General features: G+C 41.1%; 1 protein-coding gene across 6 annotated transcripts in view; it reads right to left on the reverse strand.

Moving 5' to 3' along the window:
* INO80D (INO80 complex subunit D) overlaps window positions 1-16,320 on the reverse strand; it is a 71,245-nt gene that overhangs the window by 52,537 nt on the left and 2,388 nt on the right. For 3 of the 6 annotated variants that reach the window (XM_023622476.2, XM_023622477.2, XM_023622480.2), the window contains exons 2-3: window positions 2,698-2,781; window positions 2,346-2,592 (exon numbers count right to left, since the gene is read on the reverse strand). In XM_023622476.2, coding sequence (XP_023478244.2) covers window positions 2,346-2,563 — 218 coding nt within the window. In that variant the 5' untranslated portion in view covers window positions 2,564-2,592; window positions 2,698-2,781. Of the gene's footprint in view, window positions 1-2,345; window positions 2,593-2,697; window positions 2,782-15,459; window positions 15,661-16,320 lie in introns of those variants that run through there. The other 3 variants (XM_023622481.2, XM_070241695.1, XM_023622475.2) reach the window with 2 other exon arrangements.

Raw genomic sequence — 16,320 nt, forward strand, 5'->3', positions numbered from 1 at the left:
GTGTCTTCGTTAAGCTGTTTCAGAAGAGAGTAAATATACAGCAAACAAGAAAACTTCTGGGCAAATATACAGGTAAAATTATAGCAAATTTAAAATATCATATAAAATAACCAACTTAATATGACCGCTCATTGCTGAGAAACCGAGGCTACAGGAATGAGCCTTAAGTCCCTCCACTGGACAAATATTAGAAAGAGGACTTTGCTTTTTAATTATACCAGTACTTCTACTGAACGTAACACTACTCTGTTTCAAAGCAGTGTCAGCATTTATAACACACACCAGGTAAGTTAGACATCAGATACCAAGAAGCTTTCTCTAGCGGACCAACAACCAGATAATTTTGTCAATTAAAAGTCCTTAGGAATTTGTTTTCTAAAACAACGCATAAAACCATCTCAAATCCCTAAGTGTTCAAAGAGTCACTGCATTAACGACGATGAGAGCTTACTGACATTTTCCACATTCTGTCATATACTATAGTTCTAACTATCAATATTTATACACAGGCTTAGATAAAGTTTTACATGAATTCAACCCGGATTTCTTGAGGTAACATAAGAATATTACTTCCTACTAATGTTTATTTTAATCTACTTTCAAACAACCCCACAAACGAGAAAAATATTAATATCATTTGCATTCATATGGTCTTGGACCAATTTTGAAAAAACATATATAACTTAGCATTTATTAAGCACAGTTTCTCTTGATACAGCAACACAAAAGTCCTTTCGCTTCTTATCTTGTTCTAAAAAGAAGAAATTCCTTCGAGTCTAAAGGTGAAGACACATGCCTCAGGGAAAATATTCTGGAGGAAGTCGAGTGACTCTTACTTTACTTCCTGCTGTGGGCTATCAACACTTGCTTCTGCCGAAATGAAAAAAATCCAAGGTTGACACTTGCAACTGTGATAAACTGAGTTCAAGACTAAATTGGAGAGTTGTGTTTATAATGGAGCTTGAAGTAAAAAATTAATCCAAGTTCCTCCATTCTTCAAGTTAAAGAAGGCAGGATAAATTACCTTTTTCAGCCAGCTTAAACACACTGGGCAGGCATGCTTAGCCTAACACAGCGGTCCCTCTCTCACCTGAGATTAAAATTTCATCCCTTGCCTCACTAAGCAGCTGTTTCTGACTTTCAGGTGTTGTCATGTGAAGCCTTAAGTGCTCATTAGAAATTCTAAGAGAGTATTCCCAAATCACCACATTATAGTCTACTCATTTTGATGGGATCTCTAACAACACAAATTATTTATTTCACCCTAAAAGTCTAAAAATTGCTCACCATGACATATGAAATACATGACTCCTTTTCAACCAATTTATGCAGGTGACATTTGCTGATGTCTAGGAACAAAGATGAAGGGTAAGGGGGTATGTACGTGTGTGTATATATTTTAAAGACGGAAGTAAAAAGTTAAAATCTTTATACCTAAAGACAAGTTTTTGAAATTTTTTGGAAAATAAGCATGCATCTCTCTGTAATATCCTACAATGATCAACATGGTTTCTGGATGACTAAAGAAAAAGAGATATGAAAAAGAGATTATATGTGAAATATAGTGTGAATCTTCCTAAGAATATGAAAGATGAATAACCAGTATAAGACTCCTTCTTTAAAAGCACCTCCACGTGTTATTTTTTTTAATTCGGCAAAGCATAAATTTGTCATGCTAGTGCTAAAGCCTACCCTTACTATGAAAATACAGTTTCTAAACTATGGTAAACATACTCTATATGGAACTCTTTCTAACGAAAAGAGGCAAGATTATAAAACAGTGGCACACACCACTTAGAAGTGTGATAGGAAGAAAGTCTTCTGAATGATTCAAGTAATCATTCTTTTGAATAATTCTTTTTCAATAAGTACATTCTCTTTGCTACCTTTCAAGCACAGATTTAAAAATTCCAAAATTATTATCATTAATGACAACACCTAAGTAGTTCCTATAGTGTCTCTCGTTTAGCAGATGACAAAACTAAGTAGACGTCAGGAACTACTTCATGAGGCTGCAAACCAAACACGTCAGTACCAAGACTTCAAGCAGCAATTCTGAGGAGAAGCAGTTTTTAAAAAGCAATCCTAAAAAGTCTATTAAATCAATTTAAAAAAAATCAGAAAACAAACATACTTTTCAAATAACTGCCCAAATTTACTACTCCATTTTTTCAAAATTGCTCTCTCTCATCTTTAGAAGCATTCCAAAGTTTACTTAGATTACTCCCAGAACTCAACATTTAAATTCACTACACCAAAAAAACAAACAAACAAACAAAAGGCAAGAACAGGACCAGTCCCAAGCCTGCTGACGAAGTCAAGGCTGCCCGCGCCGTGGCTCTTACCTTCGGTCCTCGGACTTGGGGATGGGGTTGGTGCAGCGCTGGCTGTTGTACTTGGCCACATATTCACATTGCTTGAAGGGGGCGGTCTTGTCCTCCAGAACGTGTCTGATACAGAAAGCGTAGCCGTTGAGTCGCCGCTGCTTGCACAGTTTGGGGCTATATGAGCACAAGGGCTTATTGTCAACCTCAGAGAAGTGTATATGTTTCCCTTCATACATCACGTGACTCGATTCCTTGTGAACATCAGCTAAAAGACCACCACAAAAAAAGAAACCCAAATGGTCAATCAGAGAGGGAAAGGCGGAGGTAAGCTGAGAATTTCACTGAGGGACTCCTGGCCCCCCAGCCATACCTGATCTTAAATCTTCCGCAATGTTAAGAGAACCCCAGGATACCACAGTTTGCAATGCTGCAGAATCAAGATGAAGCAGATTGTCTACAAAAATATCAAAAGGCCTAGTTAACAAACAGAAATAAGCAAAGCTCGGTCACCTGGGAAGTAAAATAGTGGGACGTCACCCTTCCTGACAGGATGGGTTCTCCACTGTAAGGCAACGCCCCAATACTGACTTCCAACCACGAGGCCTCGGCACGCGCCCGCTCCCCTGCCCTCGGGCGGGAGCTCACAGCGCTCCGCTTGCGTCCGTGGACACCTCGCTTCCGTCCGTGGACACCTCGCGGCCAGGCTCTCCCACCACACACCGCGAGGCGGCGGGGCCTGGCCCACGACTGGCGGCCGCCTGCCACCCTCGTCCAGAACCCACGTCTCCTTACAGTGCCAACGGAATGAACGCGACACACCTGAAACTTCCTTCAGAAAGTCTACATTTTTTCATATGTTGACAAAATATTTGGCAATTTGTAACAAGTGTTTCGATGAAATACAAAAAAAGAGCAACTTCTTGTTTTTTAAAAAAGCCATTTCCCGGGGGCCGGCCCCTGGCCGAGTGGTTAGGTTTGCGCGCTCCACTCCAGGGGCCCAGGGTTTGGCGGGTTCGGACATGGCCCCGCTCATCAGGCCACGCTGAGGGGGCGTCCCACACAGCACAACCAGAGGCACTCACAGCTAGAATATGCAACTATGTACCGGGGGGTTTGGGGAGAAGAAGAAAAAAAACATTGGCAACAGTTGTTAGCTCATGTGCCAATGTGTAAAAAAAGAAAAGAAAGTCGTTTTCCCGCTATTATTGCCCCCAACTTACCCCTTCCAACCTACAAACTTCTTGAGTCCAAAGACTAGTCTCCCGAGCACACTTCCACCATCCGCTTCAGGGCTCTGCACCCCGGGCTGCTCCCCATCACACTGAGCGGGACAATAATCGCGGCTTATGAGGCCGTGGAGGCTTAACCAGAAATGGAAGGAAGCACTCACTCACACTCACCACGCTCCGCACAAAAGCATTTCTACGTTAGAACACCATGCAGTCTACAGCAAGACTGAATCAGTCACCCGGTCCACTCGGGAGCGTGGCAGGCCGATGGGGTCTACCCACTTTCTCCACTCCAAAAAGTCACCCAGATGGCTGATGAACAGCTTACATCCCAGCTACAGAAAAGGCAAGAAATACTCTCTCCTTTACAAAAGGGAACATGAAGTTCCTCACAGCAGTGAACGACAAGATACACGTAAATCCTGAGGAGTCAGAAGACAGGTCTGCTAAGTGTGAAATCGCCACTTAGGGTGGTACCTTGAACAAACCACCCAACCTCAGTTCTCTCATTTGGCAAATAGGGATGTTGATAATAGCAGCCATGTCATCACCAGGTTGCTCTAAGGATCAAATGGTACAAAGCACACAACACACTAAGCACCATGCCCAGTAGATGTTAAGCATTGGACAAATGAAGATTACTATTCATAAACGCTAATCATATTATTACTGCATTCTACCTGCCAATGACACAGGCAGAGGATTTGTATTACCCCCGAGAAGCAGCTCACTTACTCCAGTAGGAAAAACCCCAAAGACCTGAAATATTAGCTTGGTTAATAAAAACCACATTCATTACTGAGTAAATTTAATCACACATCAGTGTAACACAAAAATCAGAGCTTTCCCTTTCACTTTACTAGAATGAAGGGAAGAAAAGTTGCACTAAAAGTTTAAATTTAGCTCCCCTAAACGTCTGGATGTTCAGGAAAGGAAATATTGTAAAGCACTCTCTCTTTGGCCTGCTCATCCACCTGGCAGACATAAATCTTTCAGAAATTAGTTCAAATAAATGTGATATGAACTTCGGGAAAAAATATGCTAGACATAAGTAACTGAAAAAAGCAATTTTCAAAATCAACTTGATTGCCATTATGAAAAAGCAGCCTATATATCTGTAAGTATGAGAGTACTTTACCAACCATAGAAAGAAGTCAGCGGGCAGGCACGGAGGGATGCAAAGCACAAGGGTCACTTGTCACTCCGACATATGCAATCATATCTGTCAAGTTGACGACGTCCCCTTTCTTCTCAATTCATATACCTCTTTCCCCCCATATGAATTGGCTAGAACTGCTGGGACAACGCTAACAATGGCGACCATTGCTATTTCTAACTTTAAATGAGAATTGCTTTGAGTCAATGGTGGGAAGAGTGCTGACTTTTATCATAAGACGCATTTCCTGTTACGTTAAGGAAGCATAAGTAATTTCTACTTCATTAACTGTCGTTTCTTTTTTTAAAAAAAACTCAGAATTGGGGCTGGGCCAGTGGTGCAGTGGTTAAGTGCACACGTTCCGCTTTGGCGGCCCGGGGTTCATTGGTTTGGATCCCGGGTGCGGACATGGCACTGCTTGGTATGCCACGCTGTGGTAGGCATCCCACATATAACGTAGAGGAAGATGGGCACGGATGTTAGCTCAGGGCCAGTCTTCCTCAGCAAAAAGAGGAGGATTGGCAGCAGTTAGCTCAGGGCTAATCTTCCTCAAAAAAAAAAGGAAGAAGAAAGAAAGAAGCTGTCTTGTACAGGCAGGAGATACAGTTTTAACACCAAGACCCAGGCATAGCCTAACAAAATCTGGTCCAGATGTCCTAATTATTACTAGAAAGAAAAGCTATGAACCAGAGACAGGTCCACAATACCTTAACCAGAAATCCAATGTCCAAAGAAACTCTGAAACTAAAAGTTTTTTCATAACTCTTTTGGTGGCAAAATCTAATTTGACCTGAACTCATCTGACAGCAAAACCTGACCTGAACCAGTGTGAGGTTATTTAGTTTTTACCCCTTTAGTGTGAATATTTATATATTTTCCTTCAGAAATAGTAATATGATTATGAGGCGGTACTAAAGGTTGCAAGAGAAGTGTTACATAATATATGGTTTATGCACCTTCTTCTAAAGATCAAAAAACTCTGAATTCCAGGGGCCAGCCCGGTGGCTCAGTGGTTAAGTGCGCACGTTCCACTTTGGCAGCCCAGGGTTCACCAGTTTGGATCCTGGGTGCAGACATGGCACCGCTTGGCAAGTCATGCTATGGTAGGCATCCCACGTATAAAGTAGAGGAAGATGGGCATTGATGTTGGCTCAGGGCCAGTCTTCCTCAGCAAAAAGAGGAGGATTGGCAATAGTTAGCTCAGGGCTAATCTTCCTCAAAGAAAAGACAAAAAAAACCCTCAGAATTGGTTAATTTTACTAAATTCTTTTTCAGCTTCTAGGGAGGTGATCGTTTTTCTCTCTTGTACTTTTTAAAATAGTGTTTAGTGTTTAGTATTTCCTGATACAGAACTCTTCTTACATTCCCGGGATGAAAGCAACTTGGGCATCATGTATTCCTCTTTCAAGGTGTCGCTGAATTACACTTGCTAATATTTTGGATTTTTGGATCATGAGAATAGTCTGGGGTTGTCTTTTTTGTGGTGCTTTGCCAGAATTAGGCATCCATATAACAACCAAAAAAAAATAGGGGCCGGCCCCATGGCCGAGCAGTTAAGTTCGTGCATTCTGCTTCGGCGGCCCAGGGTTTCGCCAGTTTGGATCCTGGGCACAGACACGGCACGGCTCATCAAGTCACGCTGAGACGGTGTCCCACATGCCACAACTAGAAGGACCCACAACTAAAAATACACAACTATGTACCAGGGGGCTTTGGGAGAAAACGCAAAAATAAAATCTTTAAAAAATTAACAATAAATAATAATAATTTAGAAAATCTTTCTCTTTTCTACGTTCTTGAACAAGGTAAAAGCACCGCAGCTGTAATGTTCCTTAGAAGGCTGCCTGGGCCCGCTAGTGCTTTTTTGTGCAGTAGACCAGGTTTTCAAATTTACCTGCATACAATGTAGCCATGTGACCTCTTATATTTAATTTCCTAAACATCTGTGATTCATTCTCATATTCTGCGTGTGTTCATACACATACTTGACACTTGTTCTTTCTTCTTTTGTTCATGATTAGGGTCAATAGAGGTTTACCTGTTTAATATTTTTACCAATATCCTCTAAAAAAACAAACCAAAATGTCTTGGATTTATTAGTATATCTATACATGTCTTCTAATTCATCAATTTTGCCATTTATCTGTTCCTACAGTCTTTCTGCTTTCTTTCCATTTCTTCTACTATTTTTTGCAACTTCTTGGGCTGAATTCTTTTGTTTTCATTCTTCCATCACTTAGTAATTGACTGACATCTATGAATTTTCCTCTAAGTATTGCTTTAGCCATATCCCTTAGTCAGTAATACACAAATTTTGATGATCAGTACTTTCTGGTTGATTTGGATTGATTTTTTGATTTCTCCTTTGATCGAGGACTTATCTAATTTTTTCAGATGGTACAGTTTTATGGACTCTTTTGTTTTAGTTCTGGTTAAGAATAAGGAGCATAATCTGCATATATCTCCGCTTTTTGAATTTGACTGAGACTTTCTTTGGGGACTAATAGGTATTCTTGAACAAGAGGATTCGTTGTCTCTGGGGTATGTTGTTTGTCACATCGTATATCATGCTATCGACGTCCACCATGTTCTTCCTTATTCTGTCTGCTTGCTCTATCAAGGGCTGGAAGAGATGATTCAAAGTCCCCTACTATAATCTGATTTCTGTCTGTTTCTCCTTATATTTTTTGTTTTATAAATTTTAAAGCTGCATTATCTGATATATGAGATTCATGACCACTGGACGATCACTCTTTATAATTAGAAAATGCAACTCAGTTGATGCTTTATCTCTTGCATTCAGCCTTGTCTGACACAAACATCTGGACTCTCATTTTCTTGGTTTGAATTTGCCAGCTAAGTCTTTGCAAATCCTTTTACTCTCAAGTTTTCTGAGGCACTGTTTTAGATCATGGGTCAGCAAACTCTGGCTTAGAGGACAAACTGGGCCCACTGCCTGTTTTGCAAAGTTTTACTGGGCCACTCTCTTGTTAATTCATTTACATGTTGTCCATGGCTGCTTTCATGCTGTAACAGTAGAGCTGAGCAGTTACAACAGAGTGTATGGCCGCAAAGCCTAAGCCTGAAATATTCACCAAAATATTATTTGCTGGTCCCTTTTTAAATGCATCTCTTAATGGGTTTGACTTTTTTGCTCCAATCTGAGTGTCATGTTCTTTTAATAAATGAGTTTATGCAATTTATAATTTTGTATTTATTTATATGACAAATATTTCACCAATATTATCTTAGTTTTTTCTATTGCTTTTGGCTTTCAAGTCTATCTTTTTATTACATATTTCATTACATAGTCTGTTTATTTGGAAGATTTATAATCTGTGTCCTTTAGACAACATTTCTTTATTCCACACTAAGAAAATTAGTATACTTAGCATTATCGCGATTGAACTCATATTACAGACAAGAGAAAATTTTCCATTTTTGTAATTACCTACCCATCCCCAACTGAGTATTTTTTCCTTATTATTTCTACATTGCCATAGTTTAGAACATTTTAATGTTAGCTCTACATTTAAATTGACTCAATACTAACGCTTTTAACTTAGTTTTCAATTCGTCTCTTGATTCGATAGTTTATAATATGGTCAACTCCTTTCTCTACCTGATCCCAAGGGCTGACTTCTGGGAACTAAGCCATGGCTTTTCTTTGGAAATATCTGTCAATTGATATGACACTTAAACTATAGCTTGCATGGACATAACATTCTTGGGTCGTATGTATTTTTTGTTTACTGACTTTGTATATTTTTTTCCAAGTCTTCTAGAATGGAAAAGCCTGAGGCCAGCCTCTTAATTTTATAGGGAGCTTGTTTTTTGGTTTGTTCTTTCCATTTTGACCTAACAATAAAAGTCTTTAAATATAAAGACTGGAAACTGTTCTAGAATTTCAAGTTGTCTTTTATTGTAGGAAACTCTTCCTTAATGTCTTGAAAATGTTTTTCTGCTTCATTTATTCAATTGTCTTCTAATTATTGGTATGGTAGATTTACTGTATTCCATATCTATCACTCTCTGTCTAGTCTTTCTTAATTTCTACTTTTTCCATTGTAGATTGCTCAAATTTCTCAAGCTTACCTCCATTATCCCTAGCTATAGTGTGTATCTGCTGCTTTGAAAGTGATCTTCATTTCTATAATGACTATATTTTTCTCTCTCTTTCTGTTACCTAATTTATTTCTTGAGCTTTTGTATCTCATCTTTAAACTCCTGTTTCGGAGAAGCCATGTCTCACTCCAATTCCACACGCCACCTCCCACCACAAGAACAATTTGTTCATAATTTTCAGTTGCTCTGCTATTCCTGAAAATTATTATCCCCACACTCTTCCCTTGAGGCTTGACTCAATGCTGGACGAGGCTCCCCAGCTCACAGGGGCCCGCGTGGCAGAGTTTTAGGCGATGATAGTTTAGGCTTTATTTCTCCTCAGCTGACCAAGATCAGCAGCTCGAAGGCTACTTGCTGCCAGTTCTCCTCCACTCTCAACTCCTTGTCAAAACTGTACGACTCTACAGTTTGTAATTCAACCTCACCTCTCTTGCCACTCAGGGAACCCAATGTACATACCTACTTTGCCACTCCAAGCATGGGGTTATTGGTTTTGTCCCCACGGCGTGTCACCTACTGGGGAGAAAGCTGTTCCCCTCGCTTTGCCCAAGTTCTGTAGAAGAAATCCTCCTCCCCTGGCATCCTCTCCTGCCCTGGTTCAATTTTCACTGCACTTAATAGCACTAATTCATATATTCTGATCACAAAGTTTTGTTAGTTATCAAAGATTGAGTTTTTCTGCTTCTTATTCTCCTTATTCTTTTCAGTTGGTTTAGAGAGGAGAGAACACAGATGTCAGTTCTCTGCCATTCACTAACAAGAAATACCCTTTAAAATTCTATATAGTAAAATATACCAAAATAACACCAAAATAATAAATTATATCTAATTTTTTAAACAAACATATTACTTTTGTAGTAATTTTCTATTTTTTTATTTTAAAGAATCAACATGCTATTAAAGAAGTTACTAAACTTGATTCAATTTATTTTCACTATGGCAAATTCAGGTGATTCTATCTTTAATGGCAAGTATTTATTTATTAAACACTTAGGAAAAGCCCATCATTTTCCAGAAGCTGTGGCGTATACAATAGTAAGAGACATAATTTTTGCCTTTGGAAGATTATAACTTACAAGATGAGACACATTCCAAAGAAAGGAGGGGAATCGCTGGAGCCGCCCAGGCACAGCTCTGCGCACCCAGGACCCTCCAGTCAGCAAGCCCAACAACAGGCTGCTCCCTCTGTCCAGAGCAAGCCCTTCTCCCCTCTTTGTGGCCCCTGCCCTGGCCAGGCCTCATCCCCAGGCTAACCTGTCATGGTCACCCGTGCAGATGCCCGCAGGCCGAGTTGGTTACCGCTGCTCTGAGGTAGCCGGGGCATGTCCCTGCTTTGGCACTCATCACATTCTAATTAACTGCCTATCCCTCTGTGGTCTTCCCTCTCAGAAAACACACTGCAGAGGGAAGAAGCGTTCTCTGCTCATCGTGATAGCCCAGGGCCAGCACATGCCCGGAAGTTAACACGTGCTCAGGAAGGACATGCTGCCCTGAGAAATACTTCTGTGACGGGAACTCTTAATTCCAGGTTGCCTGCCCAAAACAAAGGTTACCAGACTCACCCACTGATCATTAAATAGTTTTTAAAAATCATTGAATTGGTACTTCAGATAGTCTACATAATAATTTCTAATCCCCATAGTCATATACCAAGACAAAGTAAAATTTAGAAGCTTTAAAGTTTTTGAATATTCCATGAAGTAACATCACACATTTCCTCAAACAGATGTCATATAATTTGCTACCCAATGTCTATTTAGAAAATAATGCTAATTATTCATTATTAAGTAATAAATAGTAATTTATTGTGATTAATATTAAATATCATTAAGTAAAGCTCACTTTTTTTAAAAAAAAAAAAAAGCAAATTAAAATCTGCCTATTCAACTTCCCTCAAATCTAAGAATCCACTAATCGACCCAACTGCCCCGCTCGGCATTTGCCACAGGCGCCAGCCTCTCGCTGATCACCTCGACACCCTACAAACAGGGGTTTAATTTCAACATCTTATAAACAACTTCTCTTCAACTTTAATTTTTTTACAAATACCTATGATTAATCTTTTCTTCCCATTTCTTTGATTTTTAATGTTTTAAAGTCCTACTAACAGCCAACTTTATATCCTTCTTTGCATCTTCCCTTCGAATATTCAACTGTTCTCCATTTTCAAGGCCCTCTTTTAAAGGCTCAATTTAACCTTTATACTCCATTTTCAATTCCCTGATGCATCCAGACTCACTTCACATATCATAAAAGGAAAGAAGGTGGGGGCAAAAGGGCCCTCTGCTTTGAAGTCTAACTTCCTTCTAAATGACTAATATCAAAATCACTGTCTGAAAACTGGAACTATTCATCTGGTCTTCTCTACATTAATAGGTTTTCTCCTTTTTAATTAAAGAAATCATGACAAAAGTACTAAGGCATATCTCAGGAAAAAAAAAAACCAAAAACCTCTATTTTTTTCATTCTTTACTTCTCGCTTCCCACGACTGAAGTCGTTCTCCCCGCTCCACCAAAGGTGAGGTTCACAGCCTTCACTCTCTGACGTGTGCTGGACGAGTAAAGAAGACAGGAAACATACGATATATAAAGACAAAGTCCGCGGGCTCTTACTCGAAGGTCTTGTGGACCCTGCTACTTGAATGCTGCCCGGCTGTCCAATCCATGAGGAAAAGCCACATCTAAGCTCCGCCTTTTAACACATGATGGACATCACTTGAAGAAGAAGAAGAAAATCCTAACCAGACTAAGTTTATTAACAGCTACAGCAGATACTGTCTCCAGCTGAGGAGGTCACTCGCTTGGACTATAACCCATCTGTGCCCCCTTCAAGAAGGGGACGCAGGCCAGGAAGCCCTTCAGAGCCCTAATCTAATTATCACCAAAAAGCGAAAATAACCACTACTGAGAAGAGTCTCACAGAAAAAATATTTCCACAGAAAGGACATATCCACAGACTGGAATTCAAGAGTAGGAAATATGGTTAGGTATAAAATCTTTAAAAAGAAAAAAATCCTCCTTGATATTATATGTTGGGTTTAATAGGAAAATGAAACAATTCCTTTCCATACTTAGTTTCTTCTTGCAAATAAAGAAGAATTAAGACATTCGCAGGGAGAAAGGGAAGGAAGATAAGCTTTGAACAGAAGCAACCTAAGGCCCTTTCAGTCTTCCAACAGCAACCATAAACCAATCTGACAGAAACAGGACCGGTATTCTCTCCGGGACGTGCGGTGCCACCTCCACGTGGAGCCCGCGTGTCAGGACTGTTCCTTTGAGTCTCGGGTTTCACTTAGTTCGCTGCTCATTTCGCGGCCACAACACCTTACCCTAATGGCCAGCTCTCGTTTGATATTCTACGCCCTTGTAAGAGTTTAGACCTACAGCATTCCTTACAATTTGTTTAATCCAGCACAAACCTAAATTCTCAGAATGTTAGTTTTCTAATACATTTAATATAAATGAAAATTTACTTATCCCAAAGGCATATACTTTAAAGTCTTAAAAATCTTTCCCCCTCATTTTAAGCTTTCCTTGAAATGAGTTTAATTCAACTTCATGGAGCACAGAAATGTAATAAGATCCTAAACAGACGAGTAAATTGATTTTAAAAAACACAAAAACCAACACCCTACATATCAATGTGAAAAGCAGTAAAATTAGACTCAGAAATTATGAAAATCTATCAATTGATGTGATTCAAAGAGAAATATCAGTGACAAAAATTGCCTGTGACTCAAAAATATAAATAATATTCTGCATAATTAAAGTTCAAACTAGAATATTTAAAAACAAGTCAAATAAATGCTTATCCAAATGTCTATTATGTTCCAAACACTGCTCAAACAGCATTGTACTAGTAAGTTTGTATTATGAATTTAACTTAAAGTGGCCTTGGGGCGGGCTGAGCTCCTCCCCTGATGTGAGATCCTAGGGTGGGGTGTGGGAGATGGTGTTCAGATCTGTTCTGCTAATTACTAGGGTGTGACCTTGGGCAAGTTATGCAAGTTTCCGTTTTCTCATATGTAAAGAGAGGATTATAATAGTATATACCTCACTGAGTCGTTTAGGAGAATTAAATTAGGTATTTCATGAACTGTGCTTAGCATGGTACCCAGCACATAGTAATCATTAATGTTAACTACTATTAGAAGCAGTAAGTAGTAGTTTATTAGTATTATCATTTTAATCTAGAATCTGTGGGGCTAAAATGCACTCTCCAGCTACTAGAGGTTTTCTGAAAGGCCCAGTGTATTTCCCCATTAAGTCAGCCCCTCCCACCGTCTGGGGGCTGGGCTAACAGAATCCACTGAGAATTCTTTCCTAGAATGCATATTAAAAATCTAATAAAAATACTTTCTACATTTTATAGAGCATCAACATACTGATGTTCTTGTGATGGAAAATACTAGCAGGATGAGCAGTGTTTGGTTACAGCATGTATCAGCTCCAATTAGTAATCCTTTACAACAAGTGCTCTCTGCGTCCCTACCCACGCCAGTCTCTCCCAATGTTACAGAAGCCCCACACTGAAGGGTAAGAAGAAAGAAGAAACGCTAAGTTGTAGCTATAGTCCTCCAAGTTCTTCTGTTCTAAGAATCTGAAACTAGTGGCCTCTTTGTTGCTAAATTCCACACACACTTTTCCCTCCTTATCTTATTTGACCTCTCTGCAGCACTTGACACTGATGACCACTTTCCCGTCATTGAAAATCTCTCCGGCTGCTCAGTCAGCGGCTTCTCCTCAGCCCCAAACTTAAATGTGTGTGTTGCCCAAGATTCTCTCACTCCTATTCTACAGGGACGCGAGATGAAACACCCACTCCAGCCACGGGCAGACTGGCAAACTGTGCTCATCTAAAGGCAGCTGACCTAAACCAGTTCCTCCAAGTTGTCGTGATGTAAAAAATTTGGACCCTGGATTTCCAGATCTTCCAGTTTTTCAAAAGAAGATGAAAATCTAAATTTTCCCACAAAATCTCCTAATGTTTTTGTCAGCAGCTCATTCAAACGTTAAAATACAAGATGTGTGGCCCTGAGCAAGTTACTTTATGAATCTGCTTCCTCATCTATAGAATGGCAGTGGTACGGTCACACACCGACACAAAAAGTGTGAGTCAGACCAGACATTCCTACAGCCTTTCATTTCAACTCCTGCTCCACATCTACCCCAAGCCTAGAGGTTATTACCCCAGGTTTCAAACCAAACGTACAAAACTGGGAATGTATAAAAATGCATTTTTCTGGAGAGGGGTCCATAAAGATCATCAACTGTCAGAAAAAAACAAGAATCACTGACTAAACCAAATTTTTCTACTTCCACAAGCTGGGCTGCCCGTCTCTATGAGGATGCTCCCCAAGGCTGCCTCCGGGCAGCCTGTGCAGACCACTTTACCTCCAGATCAGCCTCTCCACTCACTGCTGCATCTCCACTGCCTCCACTTAGTTCACACCTTCCATCTCTTCTCAGCAGCTGTCTGGTCTAATTCCAGTCTCGCCCTCCTTTATTCCACTCTTTGTGCAACTCAAATCGTCTAAAACAGCAAACAATTTATTTGGCCAAAGGCCTTCAGGGTCAGCTTATAAAAGTAAAAAGAAACCAAGTTCCTTAGCCTAATGCATAAACTCCTTAGGACCCGGCCAGGCTGACCTCTGCTTCTCCCACTATCTATTCCTATCCCCACAACTCCTACCATTTGCAACACAGAATACTCTTTTGTCCTTAGGCATTTATTCATTCTTGCAGGGCCACCTCCTGGAATGCCTTCCTAATGTGCTCCCATGTGCTCAGGGCATAAACCCCCACTGGAAAGTCCTCACTCCAAGGCTTGCCCCTAGGCCAGGATAAATAGGTTTTCTTCCTCCAGGCGAATCTAGCCCTTCTCATTCAATGGCGTAATTGTCAGCTTTCTTCTCCCCCACTAGACTAAAAACTCCTCAAGGGCAGACAATGTGTCTTTGTATTACCAGGCCCACAGTTAACTGCACCAAACGGCACTGGCTTCAGCAGCTCCGACCATCGCCTCAGGCAAACATCCCACCCTCCCAAGGTGAGCCCACCAAAGCCACAGACCAGGCAGGGCCTTGTGACACACACACAAAGGATGCAGGCAGGTAACTTCAAGAGTTTAAAAAGAGGAGGGAGGAAGGGCAATCAGCCCAGTGCGAGGTTGGGGGGAGGGAGTCGTTGCAGGTTCAGATCCCAGGTGCAGACATAGCACCACTCATCCAGCCATGCTGTGGCAGTGTCCCACATAAAATGGAGGAGGATTGGCACGGATGTTAGCTCAGGGCCAATCTTCCTCACCAAAAATAAAAATAATAAAAGGAGTGAAGTTAAGTAAACACACTTTCTTTGTCCCCCTGCCCCACCTTTACATTTGCCAACTCACAGAATTCAACAGCAGAGACCAGATTAACATAAAGCTGCGGAAACTTTCTACAAATATACTGCTAACTTTTTAATGGCACAGAAATATTTACTTGCCCCACAAAGGTAATTATAACATTCCATCTATACTCAAATACTTAGTATTATTAATAGAGTCAAGAACTCATTCACATTGAAAAAATTCCAGAATATTAACAATCTTTAGAGGAAAATATTATGTAAGGTCACGCACCAGGCACCATCCTAAGGCTTCGTGTGCAAGTCCTCACTGAATTCCCACAGCAGCCCTGCGGAGAAGGTATTGTCACTCCACTCTGCAGACGAAGAAACTGAGACCTGAGGAGATGAAGTCATCTGTCCAAGTCACACAGATGGGATTAAAGGCCAGTGTGACTCAGGCCAGGCTTTACCCGGCACACACACACTGCTAAGTGGAGGATCTCAAGCCGATGTTTCTGTTGTACGCATGCGCAATCACACAAACTAAGACAGAAAACCTAAGAAAATCTTGACGATGGTTATCTCCTGAGTGGGACAAATAGGTCTGAGTGGGATGAATATGAGCATGTACTGCTTTTAGTCCGAAAAAAAGCAAACAAATTAAGAGAAATGTTACTTAGATGGCGCTAACAGAAATGGAAGGTGTGCTGGGGATTAGCATTTAATGAGCACCCGCTGAGAGCCAGGCGCAGGGGCCATCCCATCTGACCCGTACATCAAAAAACGGCATTTCCATTTTCCAAAAAAGAAACCAAAGAAGTCACCCACCCAGTGGAAGAGCCGGAATCAGAACCCAAAACCCTGTCCAAATGCATGTGACTGCAGGACACCACGTCCAGATAACACTTCACCGAGAAGCCGTCTTAGAAAACCAATTCCACGCTGGGACAGAATCAGAGCCAAGCGGCCCGGCCCCTCGGGCGCGAGGCGGGAACTGAGAGGGGCGGAAGGCTCCACTGGAAGAGCTGGCCAGGGGCGTCTCTCCAGGGTCTCCAAGGGCCGGAAGCATCCCCCCCGCCGGGCTCCGGGGCAGACGCGCACCTGCCGGCATGGGAAGGAGACCCCACTGCTGCTCGCCTCTCCAAGCGCAGCC

Source organism: Equus caballus, chromosome 18, assembly GCF_041296265.1.
Source record: "Equus caballus isolate H_3958 breed thoroughbred chromosome 18, TB-T2T, whole genome shotgun sequence".
NCBI lineage: Eukaryota > Metazoa > Chordata > Mammalia > Perissodactyla > Equidae > Equus > Equus caballus.